This window comes from Natator depressus, chromosome 6 (assembly GCF_965152275.1).
Source record: "Natator depressus isolate rNatDep1 chromosome 6, rNatDep2.hap1, whole genome shotgun sequence".
Lineage (NCBI taxonomy): Eukaryota > Metazoa > Chordata > Testudines > Cheloniidae > Natator > Natator depressus.
Window position 1 is genome coordinate 84,878,240 of NC_134239.1, and position 15,684 is coordinate 84,893,923.

Genomic DNA, 15,684 nt, shown 5'->3' on the forward strand with positions numbered 1-15,684 from the left:
AGAGCGTAACTACCTTATTTGTCTCAAGATTTTCATTTTATTCCTGCTTGTTAAGATTATTCTAATTTTAGTCATGTGAATATAGCAAAACAGATCCTCCCACCCCAGCAACATAAAGGGGCATAGAAATTCCCATATTGGAACAAACAAGTGGTCTCATCTAGTCCAATATTCTGTCTGACAGTGGCCAACACTAAAAGCTTCAGAGGATGTTGCAAGAAACTCAGGAGAAGGCAGGTATGGGGAATTCCATATCCTCCCAGCAGATTAGAATCAAGCTATTGTTTAGATTATGAATCCAAAATACCTGCATAGCATGAGAAACAATACTAGCCTTCTGTATTAAAAAAATGTAAGCAGCATCCATCATCACCACCACCTTTTTCTGAATGTGGACAACTCTGTAAATTCCTTCTAACAGTGTGAAGAAGCAAAAAACAGTCTCTTCCCACACCAAGCAAACAGTTTTGGAACCAACTTTGCCTATAATAAAGTTTTATTTAAATTATTTGTTTTAATTTCAGTGATTTTAGAGTATATGAAACAGTTGTCAAACTGTATGACTACTTTTCAATTAAGCACAGTCATTAGAATAATCTGCGAATTATAAGTAGTTTACAGAATTTTTCAAAGTTACTCCTTCATTGCTTCTAAATCCACAAATTATATTTACCCTTGCAGATGGGAGCAAACAAAATGTTGTTGTTACCATTTTCTTAAGAGTGAAGATCCAATACTGGGGGAGGGGGGCAAAAATTAACAGGCTGGAGATTTTTGTATTTTTCCTAATCCATTAAATTAGCATAATTTATATTCACTTAGGTGATCCCTAAATATTCTTTCAAGAAGTGCACTACCTCATTGAACATAAAGCACAAATTCACCTTAGCAGCTTGTGATTCCCTTAAGTAATATTTCAGAAGGTCAGAAAGCTTAAGGTCTTCATCTGCAGACACCCGCGCCTCTATTTTCTGGGGGGGGGGGGGGGGGGGGGGGAAGAGAGAGAGAGAAAAAAAGTGATATGCCTTTCTCAAAACATCTGGACTCCAATTTTTCATTTGTTTGATGTAAGTACAGGTGCAGATACGTGCAAAGCAACAGTGCATGATGCACACAGATATTACCACTTTCAAAAAATTAAACAATCAAGGTTTTTCACATCATGTGCTAGTTATGCCTGTTTATAGGAATGCGCAAGGTATGCCTGTTTGTCTTATAGGAAGCCAGTTTTTAACAAGGACATTGTTCCCACTTTCAGTGGAATTTACTGTATACTGAAAAAGGCAGAGAAGTTCAAACAGCCTCAGAGGAAAATACACATTCTCATCATATGATCTTAACAGAACATAAAAATTCTGTCTTAACTCCATATCAGCTATTCAAGTGCAGATACTCTTCAAAGAGACCAATTCCACTGTATGAACTGTCTGGAAAGGTCAACCATTCTGTACAGTTGCTGGCACCCACCTTCATCTCCAACATCTATAGTGTTAAAATGTTATTCCAGTAACACATCCAGCTTTAACCAAATCAGTAGCTGTGTTCAAAAGGTGCACTCATGAAGTTGAATCTCAGTGATGAGAAGGCAAACTGATTCAACAGTGCACTGTCTTTGAATAAAATATATACCCAATACAGTATTGCTGTACCCGTATGTAGTTAACAGAGCAGGGTAAATCATTTATCTGAAGAAGCATTCCTGATTCAGAAAGTCTTCATTATTCCATGTCTGCATAAACTAATAGGTTTTAAAATATTTATGTTTACTAGCTATTTACATAACTAATTTGCTGACCTCTCAAATGATTGTTGCTCAAGGTCCCAACTCAATATTTTTAAAATTTCCTTTTCCATTAGTGTCCTTTCCATTCCATCTACTGCATTATATTCTTATTCCTGATAGCTTTCTCGTGGGATAACTTGGAGGCAATCTTCTTGCATGCAAGTCTTTTAAAATCACTTCTGTTGCAGTAACAGACAAAAACCTTGAGCACTTTTTAACATTTTGGAGGACTACCTCCCCATACTTGGTAAAATTAATGTCAGGCTACAAGGTAGATAAACTGTATCCTTTGAAGAGCTCTGTGTAAGCATGAAAGCTTGTCCCTTTCACCAATAGATGGTCCAATAAATATTACCTCGCCCACCTTGACTCCCTTTTACCCTTTCATACAGTCTACAGAGTCATTTTGAATGTAGTTTTATTTAAAAAGCAGTTTGAAAATCCTAACACACTATCTTCCTCCTCACCTCTGTCCAATGCTCAAATACTTACCATAAAAAACTCACAAGCTGATCAAAAGACCACTGACCCCAAGATACTAATTGTCAATATCATGGCACACACTGGGATATACAATTACAAACAGAAATTTACATCTAAAAATTGATTTAATGATACATACCCTTGTTTTGTCAAATAACTCTGATACCTTCAGAAAAAACCTGGGAAGGAAACAGATACGTATTATGACTTTAATGGTTTTCCGTCCAACTTCCAGTCAATGATCTAAATAACCTGATCACAAAACCAAGATTTGGTACAAAGCAAGAAAGGCCTATTACTGCAACTGGAGTATAGTATTACCAGAACTGAGGTGAATTGACAAATCTCTGTACGTTAACTTCATATATAGCTCCTTCCTGCAATAATGCCAAGTACAACTGATATGGTTAAGCCTTCATTTTCACAAGCAAGTTTAATAGAACATTTTTTAAATTGCCTATGTTTTAGTGTGCAGAGTCCAGGAGTACAATTTAGTTCAGAATATCAAACATACTGGACAAAATTCAACAAAATGGACAAAATTACCAAAAGCGTGAGTGAGCACAAATCTCCATATGGATGCATACCTCTTGTTTTCAACTCTAGGGAAAGAATGGGGATCCACAGAGGTGCACAATGATGCCACTTTTCATGATCGCTCTGCTGTGACTATGACAAAGCATGCATATACCCAGATCTTAGACGTGCTCTTCTCATGCCTTACAATCTGCTTGCTATGCATATGGGGAGTGGTAAGGGAAGAGAAAGAAACCATTCTTTTGGATAAAAGAAAAGGAGTACTTGTGGCACCTTAGAGACTAACCAATTTATTTGAGCATAAGCTTTCGTGAGCTACAGCTCACTTCATCGGCTGTTACTCTGAAACCATTCTTTTGGATGTTATTCTCTCTTATGGACTCAATCCATTTTGACAAATGAATAGACATCAACCCGGCTACGTAAAAATTAACATATTGCTGGGTAGCAATCTGTCCCATAATTTAATCACTTTTAACAATAAAAATCTTACTTGCACATATCTGTGGAGTCCTGTGTTCCTAATGTATATAATGAAGACCCAATTCTATTACAGTCATCTGCAACACCTAGAAAGAAAAAAAGGACTTAAGATTGAATTTCATTCTACTCTTGTATGAATATTATTTCAAGAAGCACATGTTATTTTTTCAAAACTGGATGCTTTTCTAAAAGGTATGCTCTAGTTCAACCACGAGTTATGGGCTTGATGCAGGAATTACAAGATGAAATTCTGGGAAGCAGTGGCCCCAGCTCCCTAGCTCCACTCGTTGCCTCTGCTCCACCCCAAGCCCCGGTTCTGCAGCTCCTATTGGCTGGGAACTGCGGCCAATGGGAGCTGTGGGGGTGGTGCCTGGCTGCCAACAGAGGCAGCATGTTGAGCTAGGGGAGCTGAGGGAGGGAAGCCCCCTCCAAGTAAGCAGTGGCCCCAACCCCAAGCCCACCCACACCCAAAACTGCCCTGAGACTGCCCCAGAAGCAGCCAATGCGACTGACCTGGGGGCTGCCCAAGCTGCTCAGGCGGCTCCTGGGCCAGCCACACGGGGCTGCTGCAGAAGTCATGGAATCCGTGACCTCCGTGACAAACACTATATACCACAGTGTGGACACAGCCTGCTTTTCACTCAGCATGTAGCTACACCTACCCTACATGCCCCCACCAGTGGTGTGCCTTTCAACTTGCAGATATTTGACACAACTGGAAATTTCTTGACTCACTTTACCTTGAGAATATAAGAAAGTTAATACTAGTTCTTGTTCTGATGGTACTTCATTACAATAGATTGCAAAAAAAGTTTGTAGCATAGACCTTGTTTTAACAGATTGTTAAACTCACTATTGCATATCAGCCCTGTGGAACTACTATAATAGCTTATATAGCAGAGTAATATTAGGAAATTATGTATTTTAATCCGTCTAAATCAGTGGTTCTCAAACTTTTCTTTTCACGGACCACTTGAAAATTGCTGCGGGTCTCAGTGGACCACTTAATGATCTTTCCAAACATTGTTTATACCATTAGCTATTGGATAAAAGCACTATATAAAAAACAATAAACGTTTTTTTGTTCTACAAATAAAAGCACACAACTCATATTTTAATAACAGTTGTCTTATCTTTCTAATGTGATGGATGTGCCCTCTCTCCCCCGCCGCTGCAGCCCCTGAGCTGGGGCTGGGAAGGAGGGGGGTCTCTCCCTATTTCCCCCACCATGGCAGCCCCCTAGCTGGGGCTGGAAAGGATCGGGGATCTCTTCCCCGCCACAGAGCTGAGGCTGAGGGCCACCTCTCCCCGGCAGCTGCAGCCCTGGAGCTGGGGAAAGTCGACTCTTTCTCTGACCACCGCAGACCTGCACGTTCCAGATTCCCCCCTCTTATCATCCCACTGCCCCCTCCCACCTACTCCTTATTCCCCCCAAGGCCACCACCCCACCTTACATGTGCATTATCTCCAGGGTCCAGGTACGTGGCTCCTGCGTGGCTCCACTAATTAGGGGGGTGGCCCTTCATTCTCTCATGTGCAGCCGCCCAGGTGTGCACCTTAGAGGGAACTATCCACGGACCACCTGAATGGAGCTCGCAGACCACAGTTTGAGAATATCTGGTCTAAATGATATTTTTGGAAGTGAGAGACGACAACTCTTTGCAACACTCCAGCTCTCTGGAGATCACTAGGAAGTGCTCCATGGACCATGCTTGAGAATCTCTGCAAGATTCCTGAGGTCCATACTCTACCTTCCCTAGATAGAACTTTGAAGGAACCATCAGTCCGCAGGCTCCGTTTGATTGGACTGGCCACTACGATAACTCAGAGTGTTGAGAACCACGTGCTTCTCAACCACTAGGATCAATGAACCTTTGATGTCTTGAGTTTGCTCAGTCTCTTGCTACCAGACCCTCATATTTTTGTGGTACATAGGAAATAAAACCAGGAGAGTTACAGATCCTGTCCTGGTCCTAGTCAGGTAATAACCAAGGGCCTTCTTGATGTTATCTAGTATGGCATCTAATCTCTGCTAGATGTGAATGAAGTTTAGGGAAAAATACAAGAAAGTTAAGTGTCTGGTTAAAATGGAAACCTGAAACCACTTTAGACAGGAATTTGTAGTGAGGACACAGGGCCATTCTTACAGAACATAAGTCACAAGGGCCTGGATCTCACTAACAATCTGGGCTGATAATGCAGCTATGCAGAATGCAATCTTCAGAGAAACTGTACGAAGAACTGTCTGACAGGAGTTTGAACCAGGGCCCCCATTAGCTTTGTAAGTACCAGTTTCAAATCCCATTAACAAAGGTGGTTCACACAGAAGAAGGAATACATGGAGCAAGTCTTTGGCAAACTGCATTACTGTAGGGTCAGGAAAGATTAATAGTCCATGCATTGGAGGGTGGAAAGTTGAAATGGTAGACAGATGAAGGGTGCCAGCTCATATTTTTGACATATATGTAGCAGAAGACCCAAAACCAGAAGTAATGGAAGGCCACTTTGGATCTACTCTTTTCTGAGTTGCTCAGAAGGAAAATCTCTTCCATTTCATCAACTATGTTTTCCTAGTCAACGGCTTCCTGTTTTCCAATATTAACCTCTTGACTTTGACAAAATACTCAATCTAGTGCTCCCAGAAATCCAGAAGTCTAGCTGTCAGCCTAATAAGAAAATCAGAATCTGGGTGAAGAATCTTGCCCTGATTCTGAGACAAACGTTCTGGTAAACTGGGATGAAAAATTTGCAATTCGGTTTTCAGTTCTAGGACGATGGAGAACTGAAATTGCATAACTCAGGCTGGAACTAACAGAACCACCGTGGGTTGCAAGTCTCGAACAATGTGCTAAGGTAATCACCTCAACACACTCCACAGATGTCAATTACTATTACCAAGGGAGACATATAGAATTGTCCTCTGGCACGAAAGCTTTCATAGCTGTGAAAGCTCAGAAGTCCAATCCCCACCTTTGTGCTGGGATTGGAAAGGACTTTGTTTATATGAATCCCCAAGAACACTGTGCATTCCCTAGGGCAAAAGACACTCCCTATGGAGACTGAGCTCTTATAAGCCAATCACAGTTACAGCAAATATAGATGTCCTTTCCCCAGTTCTTCCCTGAGAAAGTGCTATTTTGAGCTACTGCAGAGGTGCGGCTGTCACAAACCTTCACGTCTTTAACTTGGGCAAAAACAGGGATTTAACCCACTTTCGCCAGGCCTGTAAGCAGTCACTTCTTGCAAAGGGTCTTTGACATTAAAGTGCCCTTTTAATGCAGATTCTGCCAGACTCCACAACTTGCTCCTTAAGAGTCTCTACAACAGCAATTTAAAGATGACCCTCCTAATCTTTTCAGGTTTCATAGTAGAAAGCAAGATAGATCAAACACCTATTCAAATTGTGACCGTCTCCCAGGTACCAGACATTGCACATAATCATCAGTGACCAGCGTCAAAGTGTTTTATGAAGCACAAGGCTTGAAAGGCCTGCCTTCCTAGTCACCTCACCATGGTGCCATTGTGTCAGCAGACAATAACAAAAGGGAAAGAAAAACAAAGATAAAACAGAACAGTACTGAAAAAGGATGGTACGGCAGTGCAAGAGCTGAGCCCAGATGACACTTGAAAAAAATATGTGAACACTGGGGGTGGGGGGGAAAAGCTACTCTAAAAAAATCCTATTTAATTGTTCACAAACAAAAATCCCTAGAGAGGATAAGGACAAACCAACCCAATGAGGGACGCACCAAGAACACTGAGCTATGCCAGCCCACTTCTCTTTTAGCAGTCTAAAGGAAACAGGTGGGTCTATGCCTGCTTTTATGCCCTTGGAATTCGCAGGGTGGAAGAGGGTGGGTGCACACATGGCCCCAACAGACACTGCTTACTCGAAGTTTCCAAGCTGATTAATACCAAATGGCACCTTCCAAGACTGAAGATGGGCAACTGCGGAAGGAGAAATTTATTTCCTTCTTGAACTTAAGGTCGCCAACAGTTCCCAAATTTTGGCATGCTAAACTTTCCCAAACCTCTCCACTCCCCTGACATATTATGACTGCCACTTTTGGTTGGATTGGAATAGTTGAGTTTGAGGTTGAGTAAAGAAATGTAATTTCTTGTGTGGCATAAGTTGAACCCAGGTAACTGCAGGCAGATCTAAAGTTCTCCCCACTAGAAAAGGTTTGTGACAGAATTTAATCATGAATGTTGCTGTAACACCCACCTCTGCCCTCTAAAATTCATAAAACTTAACTAAAGGTTAAATACATGTTTCAGTTATCCCCAAAAGAAATGGTATGAAGAATCATATCGTCTCCAGTGTAAAAGCAGTTTATTCTAATTCCAACTGGTCTAGTACAGCATTAGCCATGAAGAAAATGGCACTCTCAGCCAACTTGTATTTTGGTGCCCCAGACCCCCACTGCCTCCCCCGATCCCCCATTCATTGCCACTGGCCCCCACGGCTTCCCCCACCCTCCTCCCCATCACCCTTGGCCCCCGCTGCCTCCCCGGACCCCACTGCCTCCCCCAACCATTGCTCCAAGTTCCCTTCCATGACCTTGCACTCCAGGCCAGCTCTGCTCCTTGCCTCTTGACCATGGCACCCACCCATAAAGCCAGCCCTGAGCATTAGTTACACCCAGAGATATGTTATTCCAAGATCTGATTAGTCTTTGCCCATCAATGGCTATTGGCCAGGATGGTATCCCTAGCCTCTTTTTGCCAGAAGCTGGGAATGGGTGACAGGGGATGGATCACTTGATGATTATCTGTTCTGTTTATTCCCTCTGGGACACATGGCATTGGCCATTATCAGAAGATAGGATACTGCCCTAGATGGACCTTTGGTCTGACCCAGTAAGGCCATTCTTATGTTTACTTCTGCTTGCATAAAGACGTTTATACTCCCTGAGAATTTTACTCTTCCTTGCATGTGAGGCAAGTTATCAACGGCAGGTCATTGCCAATCACAAAGTGCAGAGTCCTGCACTCAGGACAGAAGAATCCCATGCACCGCTACAGACTAGGGACCGAATGGCTAGGCAGCAGTTCTGCAGAAAAGGACCTAGGGGTTACAGTGGACGAAAAGCTGGATATGAGTCAACAGTGTGCCCTTGTTGCTGAGAAGGCCAATGGCATTTTGGGATGTATAAGTAGGGGCATTGCCAGCAGATCGAGGGATGTGATTGTTCCCCTCTATTCGACACTGGTGAGGCCTCATCTGGAGTACTGTGTCCAGTTTTGGGCCCCACACTACAAGAAGGATGTGGAAAAACTGGAAAAAGAGTCCAGCGGAGGGCAACAAAAATGATTAGGGGACTGGAACACATGAGTTATGAGGAGAGGCTGAGGGAACTGGGATAGTTTAGTCTGCAGAAGAGAAGAATGAGGGGGGATTTGATAGCTGCTTTCAACTACCTGAAAGGGGGTTCCAAAGAGGATGGATCTAGGCTGTTCTCAGTGGTAGCTGATGACAGAACAAGGAGTAATGGTCTCAAGTTGCAGTGGGGGAGGTTTAGGTTGGATATTAGGAAAACTTTTTCACTAGGAGGGTGGTGAAACACTGGAATGCGTTATCTAGGGAGGTGGTGGAATCTCCTTCATTAGATATTTTTAAGGTCAGGCTTGACAAAGCCCTGGCTGGGATGATTTAATTGGGGTTTGGTCCTGCTTTGAGCAGGGGGTTGGACCAGATGACCTCCTGAGGTCCCTTCCAACCCTGATATTCTATGATTCTATGACTTTGAAAATTTTCTAGTGTATGCTATAACTAATGAGGTTTCCCCCGCTCAAAGAACAGAAACTCACTTTTGTGTGATCTTGTCATTTTATCAGATTTGCCAGATGCATCTTTGACTCGGTTATGGTATTCTACAAGGAATGTTCTTTCATGTTCAAAAAAGTCATCTACATCCTAAAAGACAAAACGGTATTTAGAAAACAGATTCAACTATCTATAATAATACACATGAAATTTAGTATACAATCATGACTGTACAATTAAATACTTTATAATACGTGTAAGTGAAATCTGTACGTATTTTGTAAAACACCCTATATGAAAGTCAGTTTCTACTTCACGGGACCTGCCAAGTCCCACAAGATTTGATGTTTGCCTGCAATGTTTTAGCCTTTATGATAATAGGTGTTGCACACCTAGAATCCTTAACACATGGTTAGCAGGTAGGTGAAAGAAAAACTGATTTTTAGATATGGTGTTGCATAATGCATTTGTAATTTACTAGGGCGGTTGTAATAAGTACCTTCCACCTCTATGTCACCAGTTCTATTAAGACTCAAACCAGCAATGAAGGAGAAGGTTCATTAACTATTTTGCTAACCAGCTGATGGATGGTAGATATCTGGTCTCAGTTGTAGTATTGCATCCAATTCTGGGCACCACACTGGGAAAGACGTGGACAAATTAGACAAAGTCCAGAGAGAGCAACAAAAATTAAAGATCTAGAAAACAGTACCTATGAGGAAAGATAAAAAAACTGAGTTTGTTTTGTCTGGAGAAGAGAAGACTGAGGGGGGACACATGATAACAGTCTTCAAATATGAAAAGGCTCTTATAAAGAGGAGGGTAATAAATTGTTCTCCTTAACCACTGAAGACAGGACAAGAAGTAATGGGCTTAAATTGCAGCTAGGGAGATTTAGATTAGACAGTAGAAAAAACTTCCTAACCATAAGGGTAGTTAAGCACTGAAACAAGTTGCCTAGGCAGGCTGTGGAATCTCTATGATTGGAGGTTTTTAAGAACAGGCTAGAAAAACATCCATCAGGAATGGTCCAGATCAGTGTTTCTCAGCCGGGGGAACATGTATCCTTAGGGGTATACAGAGGTCTTCCAGGGGATACATGAACTGATCCAGATATTTGCCTAGTTTTACAACAGGCTACATAAAAAGCACTAGCAAAGTCAGTACAAACTAAAATTTCATACGACTTGTTTATACTGTTCTATATGCTTTATACACTGAAATGTAAGTATAATATTTATATTCCAATGGATTTATTTTATAAATTATATGGTAAAAATGAGAAAGGAAGCTATTTTTCAGTAATAGTTTGCTGTGACACTTCAATATTTTTAGGTTTGATTTTGTAAGCAAGTAGTTTTTAAGTGAGGTGAAATCTGGGGTATGCAAGACAAATCAGACTCCTGAAAGGGTAGTCTGGAAAGGTTGAGAGCCACTAGTCCTGCCTCAGTACAGAGTACTGGGCTAAATGACCTATCGAAGTTCCATCCAATCCTAAATTTCTATGATTCGCTGTTTCTGTCCAATGCCTAGTACACAGGCATCTACCTAAAAAGATTAACACCACAACTGTCGCAATTAGACACTTCTGTTAGTAGTCTCTGCAGAGATGCTATGAACTGAGTGGGCAAGGACATTGAACTACTCTGTCATCCAGACCATTCAGATCATGCTGAAGCATATAGGTGGGTAGACGCAGACAATATGAACAGTTACTGACTATTTAATATCTGCTCTGTGGACAGAAGAGTGGGTTACAGTATTGCTAATCTAGCCCCTTTCATAAGCACTACTCAAAAGAGGAAAAAAAGGTGAACAAAAAGCCTTAACACACCTTCATTATTAACTAATACATAGGAAATACATCATGCAACAGCATTCATGTGATACACAATATGAATGAATATGGGAGTTCTCTCTATATTGTTTTGAAAACAATCACTATGATGATTGGGAGAAGCCAAGATGTCTAAATAGCATTACAGTGGATGCAGATTTACACTAGGCAAGAGTCTGAAACATTACATTAACACTATCTTTTCTCCTTGAATAAGAGTTTTATATATATTCATATCCCTTTAGACTCTCTTTTGCACCAGAACTAACTCATGGCTGTAGTACCCGCATCTGATGTCTCAAGAATACAATTAGGAAAGTTACATAGGGCTTGAAAAATCCACTTGCTAGTGGGAAGCTTTCACTGGAGCACAGAGGGGATGAAGTCAACAGTTTCTCCAGAATTTAAGGTTTCATTATACAACCACGTTTCTAGTCAATACAATTCCAAAGATAACTTTCCAATCATTAACTGAATGAAAGATTCAATATTGTCTTCCTGAGTCTACAGGCAGCTGCAATGCCTAAGAATTTTGAATATCGCAGTGAAATTGTCCAGACTTGTTAATTTCACTGGGCACTGGTAAAATAGTCAGAATCATCTGTTTTACAATGCTATTTGGGAAAGCTATAAAGAGCAACATATGAAGGATAGGTCCATCAATGGTTATTAGCCAAGATGGTCAGGGACCATCATGCTCTGGATGTCCTTAAGCCTCTGACTGCCAGATGCTGGGAATGGACAACAGGGGATGGATCACTTGATGATTGCCCTGTCCCATTCACTCCCTTGGAACATATGGCTTTAGCCACTGTTGGAACACAGGATGCCACTGTTGGGCTAGATGAACCATTGGTCTGACCCCAAATGGTCATTCTTATGTTCTTAACCAAAGCAGGTATCAGAGTTATTCATTGGGGGAGGGAAATGGCCCCTACCCACTCCACCCCTCCACCTTCCTCCTCCAAAAAAGGGCTGGAGAAGGGATAAAACCGGGAACGCCTTCCCTGTGGAAGCAGCCAGATAGTTCTGGAAGGTGACTGGGGTAGGGGCGGAAGGAGACCCAAAGCCTCTTTCCAGCAGGTAGATATGCAACTTTAAGGGCTGGTCTTCAATGCTGGGGTAAGTCGTCATAAGATACGCTACTCCAGCTACGTGAATAACATAGCTGGAGTCAACATAGCTTAGGTCGACTTATCCCAGTGTCTTCACTGCTCTGCATCAACAGAAGATGCTCTCCAGTTGACTTACCTTATTCTTCTCGGAGAGCTGGAGTACTCGGGGTCGACTAGAGAGCGCTCTGCCATCGATTTAGCGGGTCTTCACTAGACCCACTAAATCAACACCTGCTGCATCAACTGCAGCAGCATCAATCTCCCCATAGCGAAGACAAGCCCTAAGATTACAATTCCTGCTATCCAGAAGAGAATAATATGAATGATGAAACCTCCAGAAAGGGTCCCAGGACAGCACCCTTCTCAGTAGCTGGTGCTGCAAGGGGCTAGACATCTCAAGTTGCTACACCTGGGCTTTGCTGGTGCGGCCCCAAGTCCCTCCACCTTCGCCTCTTTTGTATCTACCTCTGGCAAGTGTATAATAAATTTGTGAAGCCCTGCAATGTACTTGGCATGCATTTGGTATTTGTCTCCTTTTGTAATCATATTTGATTTCAATTCAAAGAGATACAGTTTCAAAAAAATTACTAAACATTTGATTAACATGCTAGAGATGAATCACCTTTACTCCTGAAACAATGACACCATCTGCTGATTTAACCATGTTTTTAAAGAAGTCTTCAAGTTTCTCTTTCTTGTTTTTCCCACGAACACTCAACTGAAAGACAAGTTCACATCTCAAGTTAGCACAGTCTCTGAAGACAATAAAACAGTGAATTCATTTCTGGACTGAGAGGAGCTAGAAATTATACTAGAAACTGCAAGTCTTGTATCAGGTTGATGTCTGTTTGCCTAACAGTACATTGTATAAATAATGTGGACGATCCACCAAGTATTACTAATACAACATTTTGCATTCTACTGGTTATTGACCAGACTTCCTTTAACATCTAATGTGAGTTTTGGGAAAACATGCAACTCCATAGTATTTAAGAAGAATACTGAATGTATCTGTATCATTTCAGCTACATTCATTCTCAGATGTTCTCATTTTTTTATACACAGTAAAAGGAAGCTACTGACAAGTTAGCTAATGCCACTAGGTTCTGCTCTTCCTTTGCTGCTTACAATTGCAAATTACTTCATCTTCAGGAACTTCTAATCCATCCCCCTCCTTGCTTCCACTGAAATCACCCCTCTCACACCATCTCCCCACATCCTTTCTGTCCACCTAACTTTCCAGATCTGTGGGGCCAGAATTCCTGGACCAGCTTTGCTTCTTCTGCAGCAAGTACTGAGTTGACCTTCTATATATCAGAGAACCAAAAGTCATGTTTCAAGTTAAGAAAAAGATCGATTACCTGAGGTTTGGTTTTAGTTTTATTTTCAATTTTCAACATTGAAGGTAGTGCAAGAGATATAGTTACATTTAGTTACTTAAAAAAGTAATTGAGCCACCACTATTTAGACAATATACACCATCATCTCAGAAATAGGTTTTTAGGCAAGTTACAATACATAACGGCCACCACTTCACTAGCCCAGTATTAGGATTCCAACTCCAACGCAGTATGAAGACAGCTTGTATTGGTTACTTCTCCATATATTTAAACTAGTTTAGCTATCACAAAACTATTCTGCTTCTCAGAGATTTTTGTCATCTTGGCATAATATTTAACAACCATGTTATACTGAAGAAGAATCTGTAAACTTAACAGAACCTTTTACCCATCATAATTTTTAATCAAAGAGTTACTCTTGGAATGCTGTCTTGATGAGAACTAATCACACTTGTGTTTTACAAAACAGTGATAATGATAGTTTGTTTCATCATGCTCTCTCTTTCAAAACACCTGAAATCAATTAAAGAATAGGTGAGTAAATATCTTCTTGAGCCACAGCAAATGGTGACTGATTAAAAAGCATTGCTAGTCTCCCATAAGTATTTTTTCTGACTGGGCTACAGTTCAAAAACTATAAATTAAGTCCTGAATGCCAATTACCCAGATGGCAGAAAAATGAACTTTGACAGGGCCAGCTAATTTAAATTTCTTAAATTCTAAATCCAAAGAGGTTTGGTTAAGGAATCACTGTAAATTGCTTCCGGAGATGAAGTGTTCTACCCATTTTCAATCATATCATGAAAGTACATCTTGATTACTTTTGCTACTGAATCAGTTTTCAATACTCACATCCTGATTATATTCCAAGAAGACATGGAAATTTAAATCTTTTCTCAAGATAGGATGTGCTGCCACACGACACAAGAACACTTCATGCATTGCAACTGTCTTCTTGAATATTGCCAGATACTCACTAGAAACAAAAAACAAGTACAGTGACTACACAATAAAGAATTAAAATTCCACCCAAATTTTTTATTAAGCCGACTGCAGAAAATAGAAACATCCTCGTACACAGACAAAACTAAGGAGTGCTAAAATATTTTACCCTAACCTTTGATGTACTTGATGTTAGTATATTATGTGGTATTTAATGTGTGCACTAAGAAGGTAATGTTAATACATGGCGAAAAATTTAATCCTTTATCATATTACATAAGCAGACATATAGAGATAAATACAACAAATATTACAGGCCCTTTAAATGAGGATACAAATTCCATCTGTGTGTTAGTTCCACTGGAAGTATAACCCCATTTATCCTTCCCATAAACTATCAAGAACTAACAAGATGCAAAACTGTACTACACAAGCAATCGCGTAGCCTATTGTGAATATTCCTTCCTCTATCTCCATCTTGCCTATTTGCTCCCCTCAACTCATTTGTCTGTATTTTGTCCATTTAGCTTGCAAGCTCTTTGGATCAGGAATCTTATTCCATGTCTAAAGTGCCTAACACATATTGGGTGCTCTATACACGGATCTTTTGCTTAATTTCCCTTTTGGAACGGTTGTAAGATTTAGTACAGTAGAACCTCAGAATTACGAACACCTCGGGAATGGAGGCTGTAACTCTGAAATGTTTGTAATACTGAACAAAACGTTATGGTTGTTCTTTCAAAAGTTTACAACTGAACATTGACTTAATACAGCTTTGAAACTTGACTATGAAGAAGAAAAATGCTGCTTTTAACCATCTTAATTTAAATGAAACAAGCACCGAAACAGGTTTCCTTATCTTGCCAGATCGTTTTTTTAAAATTTCCTTTTTTTTTTTTTTTTAAAGTAATTTATATTTAACACAGTACTGTATTGTATTTGCTCTTTGTTTTGTCTCTGCTGCTGCCTGATTAGAAACCAGAAATATGCACTGAGGTGTGTGGCTGACCAGTCAGTTTGTAACTCTGAGGTTTTACTGTATATCAAAAGTAAGTATCATGATAAGTCAGTTGCCCAGTTCAACCAAACTAGATTTTGAGGCAATAATTGAAGCTTAGTTTATGGTTCAAACAAAAGATTAATTAGGAAGAGGAGCATCTACTCCTGTCAATACTAGTTTACTATAGTTAATTGAATTTACAAAATAAAATAAACTGACATGTTTAGTAAACTGCATTGATTGTACAGAGATAAGAGGAAAGGGGCTTCTTTTATTCCCCCTCAAGTTAACAATGAAATGGCTTAGATAATTGACACACTTGCTTCCACTACGTGCAAGGAGGGATCATAAGATTTACATACCAGCAAACCAGCAGGATCAGTGTTGGGAGGTGTTT

General features: G+C 40.6%; 1 protein-coding gene across 2 annotated transcripts in view; it reads right to left on the reverse strand.

The window, feature by feature from the left end:
• The window catches only part of SNX6 (sorting nexin 6), a 55,475-nt gene that overhangs the window by 16,076 nt on the left and 23,715 nt on the right, over window positions 1–15,684 (reverse strand). For both annotated transcript variants that reach the window (XM_074955847.1, XM_074955848.1), the window contains exons 6-11: window positions 14,198–14,321; window positions 12,628–12,723; window positions 9,098–9,203; window positions 3,297–3,372; window positions 2,406–2,445; window positions 885–971 (exon numbers count right to left, since the gene is read on the reverse strand). In XM_074955847.1, coding sequence (XP_074811948.1) covers window positions 885–971; window positions 2,406–2,445; window positions 3,297–3,372; window positions 9,098–9,203; window positions 12,628–12,723; window positions 14,198–14,321 — 529 coding nt within the window. The remainder of the gene's footprint in view (window positions 1–884; window positions 972–2,405; window positions 2,446–3,296; window positions 3,373–9,097; window positions 9,204–12,627; window positions 12,724–14,197; window positions 14,322–15,684) is intronic.